Genomic DNA, 22,713 nt, shown 5'->3' with positions numbered 1-22,713 from the left:
ATCCTAATGACGTAACGTTACATATGTATACACAAATAATATCAACCCTGATGAAGGACACTGAAATGCGATCCGAAACGTCAGAAAAGAGCATGTATTTACATTTGCGTTTTCTTCACGTAGCCCCAGAAATAATTAAATTCTATTCCTCGGTCGTCATAATATAGATCATACCAGAATGATCAGATTTGTTATCGAAAATCAGGATCTGAATGATTTTGATTGTAAATTAAATAACTATACTAATAAACTTTAAAAAAATTAAATACTTAATAAATTTCTTATTTCTATGAATCAACCTGGATTCCATAATGTTTTTCCAATATACTTTTTCTTTTTATTGTTACGTTTCTATTTAATATTACTGTATATGATTGTTTTCGTTATAATATAGCATTTATTTATTTTTTACATAAACGGCATAAATTGCCTTTAACATATATTCAACATAAATATGAAAAAAAATACATATATAAATACATAACAAAAAATTATGAAATTGCATAACTCTAACAATAATAACAAGTAGGTAAATACACATAAGCAACCAAAAATATTAACGAAATAAATACATAAATATGAAAAAACAAAAAAAAACATTTTTAAATATAAAGAAAAGTTTAAGAATAATATTGCGAGAGAAATAAATTCAGACTCGTTTTAAAACTATCAAGTCCAGAACCAAATATATCAGCCTTGTCCTCATACTGAATGCTATATCTTTGGAACCTAGAAATAGGCGAGTGCATGTGATAGTTGGTTCTAGAACTTGCAAAACAAAAAGGAAATCTGTGGCGGGTATGTCGACCAGGTACACGGAAACACACCAACTCCAGCAAATCAGGAGAGTCAATTGATGAATTGATCACTTTATGAAGTAATATTAGGTCAGTTAAGATTCTTCTATCAGAAAGTCTTAAAAGATTTGCTGAAGACAACAATTGATGCGCTCGAGTGAATCAGAATGTACACGATAATGGGGCGACCAGACTGGAGAAATATATTCTAAACGACTTCAAACCAGGGAGCAATAAAGTGACTTGATTGGTGTGATACTTTAAAATATATTTTGTTTAAAATGGACTTTGTCCGTAAATCTATTGATAAAATCAAATTGAAAAATAAAAAGTACCAACGATACATGGCATAAAAACTAATTGTGCATTCGAACGGCCGTGAAAATCTAAGAAATTTAAACATAATCATGATGATGGAATCGGCCATTTTCAAAATTTATTTGATTGGATTTGCAGTCTTACTATTGTAAATCTTACCTCATCATAAAGTATGTAAGCGGGACATCCGTATGCTTGACAACGATCGGAATGTGGAACCTCGCCGAAGGGTAGAGAGGGGCACGCGGCGCCATGAGGGTGATGGAGTCGTCCACACGTAACTCCCGGTGAGGTGCCCTCGCTGGCACCAGCTGAACAGCCCCGAGACGAGTAGCAGGCTGGATCTGATGAGAAAACAAGATGTCGATAATTGATACAGAAATGAAAATAAGTGTGATTGCCTTAGAGCCGATTAAACGCGAACGACATGCAATAACTATAAATGCTAAATCTATGAATATTATTACGGGTTTAAGTCAATCATGGCCATCGATTTACGAGTTGTTTAAAAAACGTCGAAGTACGAATGAATGCGGTCACTTTCTGAGATTAATAATAAAGTTAAGACCAAATTGATGAAGGCGACTAGGTTATTTTTCAGTTAAAGGGGGATTGATCAGAACAGTTAAGGGAGAAATATACTAGTTTCGACATGTGTTTAAAATATTCGGAATCATGTAGGTTTAGAAAACGGAGTTTCAGGTGAACTAATTTATTTTATCAGTCTTTAAATGTTTTATTAGTATTTTCCTATACTTTTTTAATTGCTGATTTTATTTTGCAAATATTGAACGTGTTGATAAATTATTTTTTAATATAACTTTAACGCAGGTGTGGAAAAATCATGAAAAAGTGATCAAAAAAAAAATGCAAAACCTCTGTTTATAATCGAGATGTTAGAGATAATGGTCGTAATCAAGTTGTTATGTTAAACGTGTTTTGATTATTATATAAAGGTACGATATATCTCACCTGGACTCTTGGTAAGCATCCACCACCTTCAGGGTCTGCGGCTCGCGGCTCAAGAACTGAATACGCGAGTTGTATCATTCTCGGAGGCTGCTTCAGTGGAGGTAAAGGTTTCCCATCCTTGGTCGTGGAAGGAGATACCTGTTGACCCCACCAGTTAGCCGGAACTTCCAACTGGGCCAAGCACGCTCCTTCCCCACCTTCTGGGCTGCACGCACCGGCGAGAGCCGGCCTGTTTCCCATAGTGGCATGCACTACACCGCACACGCGGCCTCCAGCCTCTCCGCCGGCGTGAAACAAGACTCTGATGACAGGAGAATCTCTAGGAATCTCCCTGGCCACGACATGAGCCGACATATCCAATCTCATGGGCGCTTGGTCCATCGAAGAATTTTTGGACCCGGGGAATGGAGCTAGAGGATCCGGGACGAGAGATCTTGCAGGAACTGTTTGCTTGGTGGAAAATGGGCCGTACGATGCTCTGACAGACACGGCCCTCGCTGTCTGGAACACGGTGAAGCGGTCCACGGAGAGGGGCGCAGCACCCACCCCCCCGGAACCGCTTCCTGGCCCCCCAGCGCCTCTGCCAGAGTGCTTCAGAAAGAAACCCCCGTCCTTATTCTCGAAGTGGACCTCCACGCACGTTGCCACTCCTGCAAAAAAAAAAACATTTTAGAAACAAAGCCAACGATAGCTAAACTAAGCAAATGCTTGATCAATTTGAAAAGAAAAACATCTAAATATAAAACTTTACTTATGAAATCAATTAACTTAATTTATGTCATTTATTGTTTTATTTTTTATTTCAAATTACTAACTATTACTTTTAATTGAATAAGAATGCCTTTGTCATTTTTTCCCAGGGTTTAAATTTTATTTAATCAAAATAAGATTTTGCAATAATAAAGGGACTCATGTTTTCTTCCCTAAATATATTAAAAGCGCAAATAAATTATGTATAAGTTACGTTCGAGTAGCACACGTTAAACATATTAAGATTTTTTCACAGTTTTAAATCGAGGGGTTTCAAAACCCAGTAAGTTGTGTATCAGCGATTATTTTAAAAGGGATTTACATAGATTAGGAGCGCCGTATTTTTAAAGATCCCAATTCAGAAATAGCCTAAGCCTCCACACAAACGGTTCGTGTTAAAGGGCGAGTCTGAACTTAATCCCAAAATTTGTCGGGACAATGTAGAACACTTTGTCGACAGACCCTTAAGCCGGATATTTACGACTCGAATCGAATCGAATCGACTATTAAGTTGTTTAAAAGGAATCTAAATACTGACAAAGGCGAAGGGTTAATTAGTGTTTTGAATGCGGTCGTGCAAACAGGGGATGCGAGCATGAATTTATGATATAACAATAATGTATCGGTTTAATTATGATTACACATTATATTTCCCTTGGATATTCCCAAAGGCGAGGAAACTATCGGTAGGGGAATCGTAGGGCGGAAAATTTCTTATATTTTGCATAACATGTACATAGACTTGTTCCATTACGAAAGGCAAAGATAAATTTATTCGTTCCTTTGATACACATATTATGCAAATACGCAAACGGTAAATTCAATATTTTCAGAATATTATGTAAATGAACATAAACACAGAGAAACGATGAATATTATTAAGCTCTATGACTTAGTACGACTCGAAAGGAATATCTAGTACAATACATTATAAACATTCTAAATTCTATCCTTATATGCATCTTCAAAATACTTAATGCCATAAGCGTTGTCCCATCTCAGTTGCGATAAATATCTTTTCATGTTCCTGAGCATGTCACCAGAAGTTCAAATCTGCTATTTATCAAATCTTCTAAGAGCAACTTTTGTTTTTATTTTTATTCAACCAATATCCAGAATGTGTAGATTAGTCAATTCGTCACAAAACTTGGAACTCTTTGGGATAGATCTTCCGGCTTTTCGTAGATTTTTTCACCACTAAAACAGTGTGGGATAAAAATGGATTGGCATGGTTTAGCTCGAAGTCTTATATGTTTATCGCAATTCATGTATATTATTTTATATCCTTGTTTGTCTTTGCTACATAGTTTTAAATTATTTTTGTTCAGTTTCTTGTACATATGTTTCTTCATGTAGCTGTTGTAATTGGCTAAGGCTGTTTATATAATAAATAAATAACATACAAAAATGTAGTAAAATTGTTTTGATTTCTGGTGAGTTATATCTGTGGATATAATAAATTATTAAAAATTTTTTTAGTGCCTGTGGTCAAAGTGTTTGTGGATAAATACCACTGAGGTATAATCAAATGGAGACTACGCTTCGTCTAACGCGAATTTGAAATGGTGTTCTAAAAATTATCGAACAACATTGCCGGGCAAAGGGCATAGCAGAGCAAAAACAACTAACTGTTAATGATATTAAATAAATAATAAAATAATTTTAAAAATCCGTATGTACGAGGGTTGTGTAAAAAATAAGGTTCTCAAATTATGTTCAGGTATAAAAAACTCAGAAGAGCCATCCAAAATTGCCGGAGAGGAAGACTGACGAAAGGCGTTAGACTGCACCACGGCAATTCGCGCCCGCACGTCTTTCGCCAAATCAAGGATTTAATCGAAAATTTTGGCTGAAATCTCGTTGAACAGACTCCCTACCGCCCTGATCTTACACCGAGTGACTTCCACTTGTTTTCAAAATTAAAGCAACACTTGGGTGGACAACGTTTCGAAACTGATGAAAGAGTGCAGGAAGCGGTCACCAAATTCCTCCACGGACTGGCGGCGGACTTCTTTGAAGCTGGATTCCAAAAGTGGATTAGTCGTCCCCAAAAATGCGTTGAAAAATCTGGTGATTATGTTGAAAAATAGTTAAGAAATCAAGCTTTCCAATGATGTACGAGTATTTTTCAGTTTAAATAAAAAAATGCCAAAAACCTGAAAAAAAATTAAGAACATTTTTTTTACACAACCCTCGTACAATGCGACAAACACATTTTTTTTCGTAAATAAAACAAAATTATACACGCTTAAATGGCGAACTTATTGCCACTACGAATTTCTTTCAGTCAGACTAAAAACAAATAATAAATACAATAATTAAAAGAGTTTAAAAAAAGTGAAGGAAATACATGTATACTCTGCATTCAAAGCTATTTGTCGCGTCGTGCCATTCTGCACTTCTTCACATTTGTTAAGCGTATACAAGAAAAAACACTATTTCACAAAAAATACAAGACAAACGCTGGAACCTATGTTAAATGCAACACACATCAGCCTAGTGTCGCATCTAATGTATCCATATATATCAACGGTAAATACAAAAGTTTATGTAATGTTAAAAAAAAACTTTATGCAAACTCTTATACTTAGGTACAGAAAAATAGGAAAATTTACTAAAACGGATTCTTAAATAATAAATAGTATTTTGAAGTATTGTATAACTGTATAATAAATTAACTAGTAGGTGGTCATGTTATTGTTTATAGTTTGCATTAAAATGTCTGCCTTAATACACGTTGTACCTAAATTAGTAAGGCAGACTAGACAAAATCCAGAGAAATCTCTAAAACATGTAGAAGATAAAGAAATTGTATTTTTTGTTCATAAACCGTAATTATTATTTACCCAGTAAATCTTCATTATTAAACAGAATAAATTTTATGTTTGAAGCACTAACTTTGTATTTATTTGTTATATATTCAAAATTAAAATAAAATTATTAATTAGAATTTATATTCAATTCTCAAATACAATAAAGCACGCGTGTTCCAAAACCGGTAGGTAATAAAACATGAAAATGGTGGTTAAAAACAAAATGTTTTTATTTTTATTTTAATTGAAAAATAATTTAATTCAATTACTGGAGAATGTTATTTTTTCATTTCTGATTTTGTATGTAAATATTTATTTTATTTTATAATAAAGAAGCGTATTGAAGATGTCGCAAAAGCGATTAAATCGGTCACTAAATAACACTTAAATAATCCAAATTTTTGGATTTAAGAATCAATCATCTTTTATTTAAAATAAAACTACTTCGTTTGGGAACCAATAAACAAATTAATAAAAAGGGTTTCTAAAAACATAACTGAAATACTTACGTTACGAATTAATTGATATAAAGTTTTGTAGACAATTTTTTTGTTATTATTTGTATGCGGTAAATTAATAATGCGACAAAAAGACGAATACATATTGAAACCTTGAAAACTGGTAATTAAAGCTTGCTTCCTGTTTTATTATATCTATTTTGTATTTAAATTAAATGCTTTACAAAGTTTATTTTGTCTATTTTTTAAAATATTTTGATATACATTACGTTTGATTCTTTTTACCGTCTTTTTTAAAAACTTTTCCCGGCTTTTAGGGATACATACCCCGTTTTAACCCAAGCAATCACATTTTATTATCAATTTATTTACATATTAAATTATTGAAAGAAAAAGAATAATAAAAAATACATGTATGTATATACACAAAGAATAGACAAATGACATAATACTGTAGTTGAGTTTACAGCTTAATATTTTACTTTACTTCAACAATAATTTAAAATTTAAGGTTTTAGATATAAAATTGTTATATAAAAAGAATTGTTTGCTTCAAATAAATAAAGATAAAATGAATAGTAGTATTTCTAGGTCACAAAACGTAAGTACGCGACCCAGAACAGGTGGTAATATCTTAATTCCTAAATTAAAAACAACTACTGCACAACACCATTATACTTACAGAGGAATATTTTTCTTTAATGAAATGAACAAAGATAATAAAAAGTACAGTCAAGAATACAATATATTTAAGAAAGAAGTGAAAAATTACATCTATAATTCTTCTTTATGTAACACTGATTGAAAACATCGTTTATATCTTTTTTGTAATTTATTTATGCTATCCTAAAAATATTCTTTCTTAAAATAAAATAAACTATTGTAAGACGTCATTCCCCATTATGTACAAAAGATTTTTTTATTTCTTTTACGTAATGGGAAACGTTAATGTAAATGTATGTATTAGATTAATGTCAAAAATTATATTTGGTTGTAATATTGTATTTTTATTTGTAATTAATAAATAAAATTTTAAAAAAACTATTTTTACGAGTTAGTATAAAATTTCAATCCACAACATCCATCAATCTCTCGGATTTCTAATAACCAAAGTCACAAATGAGCAATGTCAAAACTTTTTTGAGTTTTTACAACACTACCACTTTTACACAATTATTACTGGAAAAGGTTATAAACCCGTTTACCAACGTAATAGTCCTGCGTTTGTGCCAAAGCAGCTTTCACCCTTTTTTTAAATATCAGATCCCTATTGGAGTATGTCAAGTTACGCTTGTGGTCGACGGTTGGCAATTCGTCTCTATTTAAGTTTGTGACCACTACTGTTCTGAATAATATTTATTGATTTATTTTACAGAAACATACAGTCAACAATGATTAAATCACAAAATAAGGTTAAAGACAGATCAGCGAAGTTTCTAAATAATAATAAGAGATATAAAATTATGGGACATTTTTAAATGTGTGCGTGTGTATATATATATATATATATGTGTAAAATGGCGTGTTTGTGTGAGAGTAAGTGTTCAGGTGTGCGTAAGCGTGTGCATAATTATAAAGCAAGTGCGAGTGTATCGCAGCCAGATATAATGAATCATAATTTATTTTTAAATCAAATAAGGGGCATGTATAATATACTAATAGATGAAATTATTTTTAAAATTTTTAACAAGAACGATAGAGGAAATAGTGTTGTGCATAGTTACTGCTACAGACTGGCAGATGGAATAAATATTTATTTCTTGTCACGCGAAAGGGGACATAAAAAAAAGTCTACTTTATTTTTAATATTTTATATAAAACAGCATAATTCAGATATGATGCGTCTATTTTCAAGGGTAAAAAACCAATTTCGTTTAGCAGATTGGCTGTCGGTGCAAAGAGATTGATTGTTTTTACAATCTAGGTATTTTAAAAATTGCCGTTGAACATTTTCAATCCTTTCAATGTTTGTTATGCATTGTGGGCTCCACACAACGAATAGTCAAAATACTGTTATATTTAATGTTAGTTAAAATGGATAGTTACATTTTCTAATTTCTGCATCATTTTATAATTCCGTTTTTAGGCTTACAATAATCTATCATCATTATCAACAAATTGACAATACTCCAAGAACGCAACACGTCATGCGCCTAAATCTTTCTGTCAATAATTAAACCGTGTCACATTTTGACTTGGCCCTCGGCATGTGGGGGCAGGTCTATCTATTACAATTTAAAGTGTCAAAAGTGACATGGACCGCTTCCATGTTCACTTTCACCAAACTTATTTCCTCGGGGGGTGAGATTTGATTTATTTGTTGTTGTAATTTTAAGATTGAGAAGCGTAAAATTTATTGAATAGTTCCTAGAAAGATTATCCAAACGAGTAAGCCTCTTGTTTGTAAACCAGAATTCAAAATAAGCCTAGTCTTCAAGATGGTATAATAAATATTATGGATAACTTATAGCACCAGCTACAGAATATAGTAAATAGCTCAAGGGCGTTGTAAACGCGTGAATTTACATAATATTAATTTGATTCGATAGAAACGAATGTACGTTTACAATGTTATGGCACTAATAAATCAATATTAAAACCCCTCGAATCCGCTCAAAAATCAATAATTAAAATAATTTTAAAAAGCCCTTCAGGTACCCCAGTATCAAGTTATTTGAGGAATTTGAGATCTTAGATATAAGGCAATCATATCTTTTTAGAATAATAATGTTTGTGAAAGAAAATTTTTCTACCAAATCACAAAAGGAACACTCCCGCACTACCAGAAGTCGAACTAGAGGATGGTCATGGGGTTTATCACAAACTCTGAATTCGGACAAAGAAATTTCAGGTTTCTAGAGCCCCAAAATATTCAATATGTTACCCAAACATTGCAAAACCATGACCCGGATTCAATTTAATAAATTCGTAAAAAAATGGTTACTGGGTTTAGGTCGAGAAAAATCGGAAAATTTACTCAAAATACATTCTTAAATAATAAATTAGTATTGTATAACTGTATAGTAAATTAACTAGTATGTAGTAATGTTAATGTTTATTTTTGCATAAAAATGTCTGCTTTTTGGTTGTACCTAGATAGGCAGACTAGACATGATCCAGATAAATCTATTACCTAAGGGTGTATGTGGTAGATAAAGTAATTGTTATTTTTGTTAATAAAATATGATTATTATTATTAATGTGCTTTATTTAAAAATATTTCAATGCAGTTCTGGTATTTCTTAGTTCAGTAAAGTGTCGCATAGTGGCATTTTTCCATTAAATGAGACAAAAATAATGCTAATGAAGCCTCTGTGTCCAGGCGGATCTGCAGCTCCATGTTTAAAATAAAACCGGAATCCTGGACGAGAGTTTTCGACTTGATGGCTGCTCGAAGGTAAAAATCCTGAATAAGGAAATGGATTGCAAAAAGGTCAGCCTCATTGAGGAGTGGTTGACTCGTTCGCCTCCCATTTTTGAGGTCCCGAGATTGATTCAAAATAACACGATTAAACTTTCGAATTTGTTAAACCGTTATCATAAACGAATAAACTTGAGGGGTGTGAACTAAGTTATTTTATTACGATTTACTGACAGTTCATCAACAGTTAATGCAGATGCAAATTTGCTTTAGGAGGACGCAAGAAAGTTATCTGCCGACGGAAAAGCTTGGCTACAGTTTTCAGGGGCCATAAGCTCCATCTTCTTCATCAAGTTATATTTATTCAATTGTACGATTAATTCATGTTAGTTCAGCACCTAATTGGCTGTCAGCTGGTGAAACCGAGGAATGCAGCATTGAGGAAGCTACCTTGCGTTTCCTAGAATCACTTCCGTTTATTCCATCCCGAACAGAACTAATCATGAAAACACGTCACACAAAAGAATAGAGTAACTAACGAAGTAATCCCTGTCAGAACTGATTTCACCTGTCCTTTTCCACAAATGGTTTACTTACTTATTATTTTGCAGCACTAGGGACCAGATTTATTATGGAAGACTCGTACAAACTCCCGACCTGGCGGTGAATTTTCAATAGGTCCAGAACTACTAAACGAAACAGTATGTTGCTCATAAAAAGATACGCATGTGTGTATATGACCACAGTTGTCTTATGTATACCATAGATTTAAACCTTTAGACTAAGTCAGATTGAAACCGCACAAAACATTTTGACCTGATAAAATTCTGGACAAGTATAGAAAAAAATAAAATATATATGTTTACGTTGTATATAATTTAGAAAATTAAGGTAAATATCGTCTCTGAAATAGAACCAGAGCCTTGTACAAGTGTTTACGACTTGATGACTGCTCTTAGGAAATGGGATGGAAATAAGTCCGCCTCATTATGCAGTGGTTGAAGCGTTCGCTACAATTTTTAAAGTCTTAGGTTTGATTCCTAATAAGGTGGACATTGAATTGTGACACAATAGGCGCAAGACTGATCATTTTACCTTAATGTAACATATGGTCGAACTATGCTGCATTTGGTTTACCACTGCACTGCCTTATGAACCACTGGAGGTGGAAAGAGGATGATGATTATTACCATCATTATTTTCTTATCGGTACCTAATGGTTCAGAGGACAACGCATTTGCACCTATACGAATTCTAATGTATCTATCACTTGTTACATGAAGACAAGATATTCAGTAGATTTTCTTAGATCTCATGTTTTTTAAAGAGTATCTCGTCCTTTTTCTAAGGACAAGATGGCGGCTGCACTCGATCATTATTTTTGTGGGCTATCTCCAGGTTGCCCTGTGCTGGTCAGAGCGAAGAGATTTAATTAAGTCACTCCATCGGGTAATTTTTCGAGCTGTCTGGTTCTCTCCTGGCGATGTGTCCTGGAGGATTCGCCAGTAACATTGACAGTCGATCCCCAACATTTAATTCATTCATTTGTACGCGCCCCCGTTCATGGAATCAGGAGCATTATTCTCCAGCACCACATTTTAAAGTCGTTAATATTTTTCCTCTTTAATTCTCTCAATGGAGAGGTTGCACGGCGTCTATCATGAACCCCTTAATAAACGTGCAAAAGTTAAGTTAAGTTACTAAAAGTTTTGCTTCGTTGTCCCCCCCTTTCTCATTTGAGACATTGTTCCAATTCATGAAGGTACTGGACATTAGACAATTTTTTTTAAAAGAGTCATTGACACATTTCTGGTCATGCGGCTACAAGAGTAGATCCCAGCAGAATGCTCGTACGAGGTGTTCCTGTAATTTTAATGGTTTAATTCCAAAAACACTTACCAAGTTTGCTCATAGGAATTTCTATTTTGTGGCACCAAGAGTGTTCAATGTCCTGGATGAACATATTTAGTTCTCCAAAACGAAAGCCATTTTCAGGAGGAGTGCATAAGTCTGGATTTTGTCTAAGGGAAGAAACCATTGCAGGAGACTGCTGCGAGATATTGCATATATTTATATACTATCAAGCGTGTTGTCCAGATGCCCTTTGAAATATATTTATGTTTATGTCATAATATTCCATTTTTATTTTCGCTTTTATTTAATTATGCACGTACTTCCACTTTCCATTATGTTGTATTCCAACTTAACACAGAGCCCTTGGCCTGATAGACTTTGGGATACGTTATTATTGTATTTTTTGTAATATGTATGTATTTGTATAAATAAACAATAAAAAAATGTTAACGTTTCTACTCCGTATAGAAATATGGGAAAAATCAGAGTTATGACAAGATAAACCTTCGTATTTTGGTAATGCTTCGATATTTCCATATCTTGACAAGTCTACCCATTGCAATTCAGCCATAGAGATCCGTCTTGTAATTTATTTGTCACAACCACCGGTGTCGCTGATATTTAATTTCAAACAGACAAAGTCATGCACCTTTTCAAAAAGATTTAATGTTTGATGAAGGAAGTTTATTGATTCGATCACCATCGTTTGGTTCTACTTTGGTTCAAACCGAGTGCCGGACTTTCCCTCTCAACACGATCAAATAGTCTCTTTATCTTGGATTCACAAGTTGTTACCAAAGTTGTAATCGGCATTTTTATTATTACCTCTATCCTAATCCAATGTTTCAAAGGACACATTTATACCAACTGCAGCGTATCTCGAACATTATTTTACATTAAAACAAGATCTTAGAAAGTCTTAATTAGCGGACAGCACAACTATGAAATATTGTAGTTAAAAACACGACTGTTTTTAATTTTAATTCGCTTTTATTTTCATTATTTACTTACTCAATTTGTATATAAGTTTTTTTTTTTATAAACAACATAATTTTAAATAATAAACAAATAAATATGTTGAAGTAATAATTTAAAACATAAAAAGTGTTTTAAATACTTAATCCAAGAAACTTTTTTTTTATTTTACTACAAAAAACATGAAAATTTTCAGGAGATGCATTAAGAATAAATAATGATCTCTAATTTTCAAGTCAGCGAGGAAATTTCGGATGAAATCTATGCCCTACATGGAAAAGAACATTTTGTTTGTGCCTTCAGTTAGAAGCACGATTTTTTTCCCCTTTTTGTAAGAGTCCGATGTCTCGGGATAAGGTCTGAAGAGGAGACACAGAAAGTATTAGTTCGTACATGACTCGCATGGTAATGCGCCGTGTGACCTACTATATCCGGTTTCCGGCAAAGTAAGGAAGTGTTCCAGAATGCTTTTCTCTGGGGTTGACATAATTTTAATTGGATTTGAAGCAAGTAAGGTTTCCTCAATTCGCTATGTCGGTTAATGATTACCAAGCAAATTGAGAAAAGCGTATTTTAATCAGTTGAATCGAAATAGGTGAGAGTTTTTTTACTAACAAAAATAGGTTAAAAACGAAGGATGTTTGAAGTATTTTTTATATTACAAAAATTTTAACGAGGAACTTCAGCCCTACGGGAAAATGGATACAAAAATGTTTTAAAATTAGAGCATTAAATTGTGCTGTAATTATTTTTTTGATGTACTATTTTTTTAAAAATATTTTATTAAAAACGCTTTACTTTGAATGACGTCACTGGTTCATATGAACCATGCAATGATATGAGAGCTTTAAAGGATATCCGGTTTGGTCACCATACACGAACCAATCGGAAGAACTGTCATAGAACAACCTCTGACGTCACACGTGGAGTTATTTTAGAAATGCAAAACTTTAATAAATCATAGCGCTGAAAATACGAAATATAAAAAATAATCATTTAAATTTGCCTAGTTTAATATTCAATTAATAAATTTTAAAAAATAAAAAAGACACTGAACTTCCTCATTCTTTAAGTTATCTACCTTAATACTAAAATATTTTTTTATTAGAGTAAATATTCTGGATAAACAGGTATTTCAACAGAGATGGAAAACTCATTTAATAATATAGTTACAAGGTTTATGACCTATAATTAGCTAGTTTAACTTCCATGTTTCTTCAATTAATCCGCTTGCATTTTTGAGCACAAACCTTTATTGATATTTACATATCCATTTTCAAAAAAATTATCTGTTATGTTAAAATACATATTAAGCTGAAACTTATATTTGAAACACAAACTTTGTATATTTCCATGTTAAATAATTTTATTTTTATTTTTTTTATCAATATTCCTACAGAGATGAGGTAGAATTTTTTCAAATTCAGGATTATCGATATTCGAGCATTTACAGGGCTTATGACCTGTCATTGGCTGGGTTGAGTGGCCACTTTACGTTTTTAACAACATTCCCCATTCCGCTTATTAGCGAATATCGACATTGGTATCATTTTGATTCTTGTATATATCTTATTAAATGAGAAAGCATTCACTAGCGTGTTGGTAACTTCAATATCAATACATAGATGGTGCTCCAACACGCTAGTGAATGCTTTCTCATTTAATAAGATATATACAAGAATCAAAATGATACCAATGTCGATATTCGCTAATAAGCGGAATGGGGAATGTTGTTAAAAACGTAAAGTGGCCACTCAACCCAGCCAATGACAGGTCATAAGCCCTGTAAACGCTCGAATATCGATAATCCTGAATTTGAAAAAATTCTACCTCATCTCTGTAGGAATATTGATAAAAAAATAAAAATATATACCTACTCCCCCTCGGGAGAAATCCAGATGTGTGTATGTACAAAAATACACATACCAAAAAAAATAATGTTGTTAAATAATTTTACTTATTACTTTGCGTAAAATCATTCAATTAAAATTAATGTGCCGTTTATCCATTTTCATTTATTGATTAAAAAACTTAAGCATCAAAAAACTCAATGCCTTTTTTGTGAGTAATGTTGATATTTCTTTACATTTTTAATATATTTCGAAAAATTGTTGAATATTAAATCATAATACCTAATAGATACTTTTGACGTCATCACACTCATAGATATAAAAATATTATTTATGAACACTTCAATTCAAAATATTCAATTCAATTGTGTATTAGCGTTGTTAGGGTATACAACATATATGAAGTTTTATATCTCCCTTAGTTTAGTTGAGGAAAAGCCCGTACTGTACCTTTTACAATGTTGTTTGAAAATACCCCCAAGGGTTAACAGCGTTTATATAAATATTACGTTTCTTCAATGTTCTATATTCTATCTAGAAATTATGTGGCTGTATACATATGTTAGAAAATAGTACGTTAATAAAGAAAACGCATTAGATAAGTTTCATTAAATTAAAAGCTCACCAAGGAAATTTAAAAAAAAACAATTACATTTTTATAAAAATAAATAATATTTAAAAAAGACATTTTGCATTAACAATTTTATTTGCAACTGTTCACTAACTCAATAATCCAATTCGCTTTAATATTGAATTTTAATATATTTTTATGATAAGCAAAGCAAAAAATACGCAACTAGTTTTAATAAAATAAATTATGTCAATGGTTTCTTTGTGCGTCATTTTGTAACAAAGTAAAATAAATTTTGCATGTGGTTTTTTCATGATTAAACATTTATTTATTTGAATAATGACAACAGATTTATAAAAGTGTCAATTTTTTGTATTTATTTTTTATCTTTGTTGTTAGCTGTTAAAACAGCTTTAAAAGCGCACGTAGCTAAAATTGGTGGTTTAGATATTTTGGCTATTATGTTTTGTGTGTAAATGAAAAAAGGTAAAAAAATAAAAAGAAAAACAAATAATACAATTCAAATGAACTGTGAGACATATTCCTCAAATACTTTTATAGTATTTTATTCTATCCGTAATGGACAAGTTTTGGACACGTTGCTTTTTTGTTATTTTTTTGTTTACCAATATTATCCGTATTCGATCAAATGGGTTATTTTATTTACCAATTATTTGTATTTTTTTTATAGCATATGCATACGTTGAAGCCCTGTGAGCGTTAAAATCAAATAAATAAATATGTTATCAGTTTGGTAGCCAGAAAATCGTAGTTTCCATAATATATTGTTGTCTTTGGAAGACTCAACTCTTGGAAGTTTATTTATGATATTTATGAAATTATGTAAAAATGGCAAATAATTTGAAAAGAACGTCGAATTGATCATTTATTTATTTATTTACTTACAGACTTGTTAAGTCCATTAAACAATAGTAAATACATTTCTTTATAATATATACAGGTACAATGAGGAACCTCAGTGTCTTTTTTTTATTTTTTAATAGAATATTAAACTAAGTCAATTTAAAAATAAATAAAAAAATGTATTATCAGCGCAATGATTTTTCTAAAGTTTTCCATTTCTGAAATAACTCCGCGTGTGACGTCAGGGGTTGTTCTCTGACAGTTTTTCCGATTGCTTTGTTTACGGTGACCAAACCGGAAATCCTTCAAAGCTCTCATATCATTGGATGGTTCATATGAACCAGTGACGTCATTCAAAGTAGTGCGTTTTAATTAAAATATTTTTTATTATTTTTTTCGTACATTTTCAAGAATTTTTGGGGTACAATTTAATGCTCTAATTCTTACCGCGCGCAAAAAAACATTTTTATATCTATTTTCTCGTTGGGCTTAAGATCCTCATTGAAATGATATAAAACTTAAGAAAATTAAAACTGGGACAAAATTTTTAATAATAATTATTACCTCAAAACAAGATCCGGAATTAGAGGATAAATAAAATATTGAACAATATAATTTTCACTAAAAACATTTATCTGTCATATAAAATAACCACTTAAATAATATTTTTTAAAAAAAGTATCAAACTAACCAACGGAAAATGTACCGATTGTTTATTTTCCAACAGTTTGAAACAAAGTATTTTATCGACAAAAGGTTAATTTACATATAAACGTTGAATATTTATGATTTTGCTTGGAAAGTTTGCAAATATCAATGCTTAGTTATAAAGGATCAGGTGTTATCGGAATAATAATACAGAATTTCATGAATTTAACTTTGTAGGGAAAATAATGTAAATACAGGTTGGGGAATAGTGTGAGAAGTAAGATTTTTGAAAATAAAAATTAAAAATTTAGGTACATTGCGGAATTTTCATGAAGGTATAAGTACCGTAAGCGGCGGTGTTTATATTGTTGTGTAACTCCTATTATTATTATTATTATTATGGATAACGTATAAAGCGCTATTTTCGTAATATAATACCTCAAGGGCGCTTTACAAAGTGATTATATCAAGATATAAATTTAATTTCCACTTTTAAATTTATTGCAAAAGAGAGACAAAAAAAAATTATTAAGAAGGATATATGGAAGTCTAGGTATTTACAGGGCTTATGACCTGTCATTGGCTGGTTTAAGTAGCCACTTTACACACTGTGTATCATTCTGCCCATGTTTAAACATCCACATTTCCTCAACTCTTCCATCTGTTTACTCTTGTGAAGTAAAGAAGCTGAAACCTTTATCATGCGGCTGAGATTCATCTGGCTGAACCAAATCACCTACTAGGCAACGCCTGAAAACAATTTTCTAGTAAAATGGCCACTTAAACCAGTCAATGACAGGTCATAAGCCCTGAAAATACCTAGACTTCCATATCCCTTTCTCAATAAAGTTGTTCCTCTTTGTTGCAATAAATTTAAATATGAATAACTATACTACCCTAGGGAGGATATCCAGAGATCTGCAAGAATTTGGACATACTAAAACATTGTTTAATTCCAACTTTTTTTATTTGTAGTTTAAGAAAAACAATTTACTTTGTCATCACTTGCTACATATTTATTCAAATGATTTAGAGAACAAGTAGGTTTTAAGTTTTTTCCGAAACATCACTTCACTCTTACAGTTTCGCACTTCTGCTGGGAGAGCATTCCATGCCGTAGGGCCTGCGAGCGCAAATTCGCGTTCGCCGAATTTAGTGCGTGGTTTGCGTAGAAGTATTATAACTTTTTCTTTCGACGTAGATGTGGCTGATCTAAGCGTAAGACGTCTGTCAGCTAGTTTATCTGGAATGCAGAGTCCCCTTAGATACTATGGAGCAGAATTGTGCTGTGACTTATACATAAGTCAACAGAGTTTGTATTCCACCCTCGGTGGAAAACGTAGCCAATGTAATTCCCGAATTAAGTTAAGTCTCGCTGCGGCATTATATACAGCCTGTAGATGTCTTATGGTGAAAGTGTATAGTAGGATTTAGATAATAATGTCCTGACAAAGAAACTGATACGTCTCAATGATTTTCTTTGAACTTTGGATGATTTTCGTGCTCTCAAGGCGGATATAATAAACGTATCTGAATTAAGAAGACGAAATAAATTATTGTTAAATATTTCAAAATGCTCAGTTATGCCTTTCGCCAGGGCCCACAAAATGCTTTTTTCCGCTATAGAATGAATGACCAGAATCTTATTCGGATATCGAAGGTCAAAGATCTAGGCATCACTTTTGTGAATTCCCTGACATTTCATGATCAGATCGAAAAAGTTTGTAGTAGTTCGTTGAAGATGTTGGGATTCGTTTTGCGTATTGCCAGGGTTTTTGTTAATACACGAGTACTGAGAATTCTTTATAACTCGTTGGTGCGAAGTAGACTGGAGAGTTGCTCGATTATTTTAGGACCGAGTGAGTTGAAGTACTCTTTTATGGAGGAGAGGGTTCAGTAGAAATTTCTTCCGTTTCTCTACATGAGGGAGTGCGGATATTATCCATGGCTTTGTCCTACTGAGTTCCTCCAGGGTACGCTCGGTTACAGCAGTTTTAAGACTAGAAGGAATGTGTATTTAACTACGCACTTCTTTCGATTGTTGCGCGGTATTATTGACAACCCTGAAATTATGCGGAGCATTAGCTTTTATGTTCCGGATAATTACCGTAGACAGCGTCAGCATAGACTGTTTCACATTACAACATACAGGACTAACCTGCCAATGGTTATGCCTGTTGGAAGAGCTATCTTTATGTTAAACTAAATTACTTCGGACATTGACATTTTTCACGTCTCTGAGAGAGTTTTTCGTTACAAGATTCTCTTACTTTTTTGACATATTCTTCTCTGGATATTATGTATAATTATGTGTTATTTATATATATGCCTAATTTTACCTTATTATTTTCATTATTTCTATATGTATGAATTAAGATATTCCATTTTGTAATGTACATATATATGAATAAATAAATTGAAATTGAAATTGTCTCAAAACCGCCAGACTTAGAAAAGTTGGTTAGTGTTTATTTACAAATATTTACTATTATTTATTTAAAAAATAATAATTGTAAAATAACTTTTAAATCCGCAATACGCTAGACCTTCATATTTACGTCTGTTTCACAATATAATGTCGTACATAGAAAAATACAGAAATAATTTCATATTTCCACTAATGGAATGGTTTAACAGGAATATCTTCAAGCAGCTGAATTTCCTGCGAGAAAAGAATGGAAGATTTTACCCTTTCGGAGAGAGCTATGGCGACAAGGGAATTACACTCAACATAAAGACGAATTTCACAAAGAATAAGTAGAATACGAAACGTAGTTTGGATTTGTGCATTTCAAGAAAAATGCTATTTTCGACAAAGGATTTTACATAAACATGGCGAGTGGTTTGTACAGAGAAAATTAGTATGAACTTAAACTTACTATTTACAAGTAAAATACGTTGAATTACATTCCCAGGAGGTACAAAAACTCAATTCGGGACATGATTAATATTAACATTTAGAAAATAACACATATTGAGAACAACAAAGAAACAAAGCAAGTTTAGCACCTTTATAACTAAATATAGCACAACAATACATACGCCTAAAACCTTTTCTTACACAAGCAGAATAAATATATTTAAAAAAACGCTTTTAAGAATAAAATAAAAAGTAGTGAATCTACTAAGGGAGATAAGTCATTAACATCACATGCCATGCAGATGATGCTGCCATAGTTATGATGAGAACATATCCTTCTCAGTTAGTTAACATCTGGATGCCTAAGAAATGTCGTACAGTACAATGAACACATGAGTTTTGGAAACATAATTCGGATATACAAACGTGTGTCAGACTAAATCATGGTGTATACAACAGAGGCGAGGATAGATAGAGAGAAAATAAAAAATACAAAAAACCAATTAGAAAAGCTAAATAGAAAAACCAAATAACTGCTCAGAACGTCAGAGATGAAAGTACTAAAGGCAATCGCAGGGAAACCCAAAAAAGGCAGAATCTATATAACTCAAGTTATTTAAGTAAAAAATAAAAATTATCTTATGAGCTACGGCACATACATTAATCATAATTGAGGGAAAAATTAATAGTTCAGGGCAAGGCTAAGTGTGTAGTACGTTTTGAGTACGTGGGGAATTTAGGACTCAAATCAGTGTTTGATTTCGTGTATTATAAATTTAAATATGGAGTTCTACAAAATAAACACCAAATCAATTAATAATTTGAATTTATTATTAGTTACCTTTTGCAGATTTTTTTTCAACAAGAAGCTTAAGTAGTTAGGTATCATTTCATAGTTTTCCTATCCATACTTGGTACTGTGGTTTATAAAGCACTGCACTAGCACTCTAATCGCAGCATATTTGGATCATTTTTGTTGCTTAGAAAGTGAGATTATTAGTCTTACCTTGCAGTAAGAAACCACCTTTAAAACCGTTTTTAGGTCCACTTTATCGGGAATTGAACCTAAAACCTCACGCATGGTAGCGATCGAGTCAATCATAACACAACTAGTTGGACTTATCTGCAATCGATTTTGTTTTGCAGAATTCTCACTTGAGAGTACCCACTCATCGAAAAAAACACTCATCCAGGGTTGTATTTACATCCGGCTGTAGTCTTTATCCAGCCGGACATTAAATTTACATAATTGTCAATAAAAAAGGCATTCGGTTTTTCGCAGTTGTATGTAGGCACCAAGTTCCTACATAAAGTTAAGCGTTTCCAAAATGCATTTTTTTATTTTCAGATCAGCAGGTTAAGCGTAAAGAATCAGTTAAATGTTCAAATTTACCATAAACTTAACTATCTTAATGGTTTTATATGGGTTTGTGTACTTAAGTAATTCACGATCTCATTATTTTGTTACCTATGAATTTTAACAGAGAACATATCTGTACCTTAGGGGGTAAAACACGGGAGTCTACTTTTTGCTGTTTTGAAGTTTAAAATGCAGAAATTATTGAGTTAAGCTATTTTATACCTGAAAATGTTTTATTATACAACGAAGTCCACATTCAAAATTTGAAATAAAGTTCTAAAGTTCACTTTGTTAAAATAATACTAAAAATATATCAAAGCAGTTATAAAAAAACTATAGTAGGGCCAATTTAATAGGTCACATTTGACATTTGTCGGTTTTAGCTTCATAGTGAGGTGACCTGTTTAAAAACAACGATTAAAGTTAATGAATCGATTCGGACTTTAAACATAATACATGTGAATTGAATTCAGTTACTATGAAAAAGTACTTATAGGTACTGTAATTTTATTATTAAAACCATAAGTCAAATCCCTGTCCCATTATTACTTTCTATCGTAAATTTAAGGAACAAAATAAGGTAAGTACATAATTTATCAAAATTATTTACATTCGATTTTTCTGGGTAACATCCCTAGTGTTTAAAAAGAAAAAGGGTTCACTGATGCAACATTGTAACGACGTTTAGAACAGAAAAAGTTTATTATGTTTAGAATGGTTTATTAGTGAAAGTATATCGTAAAATTACCTTCTTTTGTCGTTATTACAATAAATATGTAATCGCAATTGAAAAAAGTTAAGCAGTTGTGCAGTTCTAAAGTCAAAAAAATAAATAATATTTTATTACCGCCCTTACAAGGTTATGCTGTTGAATTTTGATGAAGTGTCAAATGTGACCTATTAAATTGGCCCTACTATAGGTCCAATTATTGGAATAATGAGAAGAACAGAAGTCTTTGATAAAAGTACAAAATTAATTATATACAATGCTTTTATACTTCCACACTTCGTGTATGGATTAATAATATGGTCGCAATGTAGTAAACAGATGCAAGAATCAATACAAAGAACAATGAATAAAGCAATTAAAGTAACATTAAATTTTAATATATATACTAGAACCATATATTATATAGAATAACAAAAATGCTCACTCTAGAGGAATTAATCTACACAGAAAAAATAAAAATGATATTTAAGATGAAAAATAATAAAATAAAGACAAATGTTAAATTTAATTTTAACTCTAACATACATAAAATAAATACAAGAACATCAAATAATTTAACTTGCGAACAACCTAGGACCAACAGAAAAAGAAACAGTTTTTTTGTATACAGCAATAATTTTTTACGTACTTAAAAACACCTAAATAAAACAGTTCTTACAGCCCGTGTGACGAGTGATATGTGATGTTATTTTATCGACTTTTTTAAACTATTGTGTTATTATATATAATATCCCCTCATACCAGCACTTTTGCTGATTAGGAATATTTCGTTCAAATAAAATATGTAATATAATATAATATTGAAAGTTTAAAAACCTTGTATTTTGTCATAAATAAATAATTTAAAAAAAAATATGAGTAGCCCCAGATACGCTTTTTTAATATAATATACTTTTATTATCAAAACAATATTTTTTCTTCATTGAAAGTTTATAGATTGAAATGATCTTATTTGAATTATAAACTATGATGCTTAGGAAATCGTATTATCACAAAATTATTTCCTGAACATTTCATTTAGTGTGACTTCCGTGGTTTATCCTTAAAGGTACATTTATTATTTTACACTTTCAGAAATATAGGTAATGTAACAAACATTAAAAAAATATATCAATGCTCGTAAGTAAATGTATATTGACACTATAATACTTAGTATTTTATTTGGTGTTTGCTCATTTGACTGTTAAAAAACATGTTTTTCTTGATATTTTACTCAATTGATTTCAAAGAGTATTGTTGTTTGTGGTATATTTCGCTCAAAAATAACATAGAAATAGATGTGCGAGTGTTCTCCTAGGAAAAAAATATAAAGGCAGTATTCTTGATACTCCCGTCGGATCTTTATTTCGTGAATGCGAAGTTACTCTCGTTATTGGGAGATTCTTTTGTTTTGTTTGTCAAAAAGAAAGTTGATATGAAAGAAAGAAAATGACGCTATATATAACATTTGTTAATCAAAATCATTAGTACAAATGGCCAACCTATGAAGTATTGGTCGATGGTAAATAAAAAAGGAAAGGTAGGGCATAACC

The 22,713-nt window shown here is 31.7% G+C and overlaps 1 protein-coding gene across 1 annotated transcript in view; it reads right to left on the bottom strand.

Moving 5' to 3' along the window:
- The window catches only part of dtn (transmembrane protein 132C dtn), a 136,880-nt gene that overhangs the window by 63,514 nt on the left and 50,653 nt on the right, over window positions 1-22,713 (bottom strand). Inside the window, exons 2-4 of the mRNA XM_088238057.1 lie at window positions 9,868-9,965; window positions 2,088-2,737; window positions 1,275-1,459 (exon numbers count right to left, since the gene is read on the bottom strand). Coding sequence (XP_088094183.1) covers window positions 1,275-1,459; window positions 2,088-2,737; window positions 9,868-9,965 — 933 coding nt within the window. The remainder of the gene's footprint in view (window positions 1-1,274; window positions 1,460-2,087; window positions 2,738-9,867; window positions 9,966-22,713) is intronic.

The sequence above is a fragment of the Micrasema longulum genome, unplaced genomic scaffold (genome assembly GCF_059751315.1).
Source record: "Micrasema longulum isolate JH-2025_06_02 unplaced genomic scaffold, ASM5975131v1 h1tg001825l, whole genome shotgun sequence".
NCBI lineage: Eukaryota > Metazoa > Arthropoda > Insecta > Trichoptera > Brachycentridae > Micrasema > Micrasema longulum.
The sequence above is the reverse complement of the archived record's forward strand: the minus strand, read 5'-3'. Positions and strand labels throughout refer to the sequence as shown.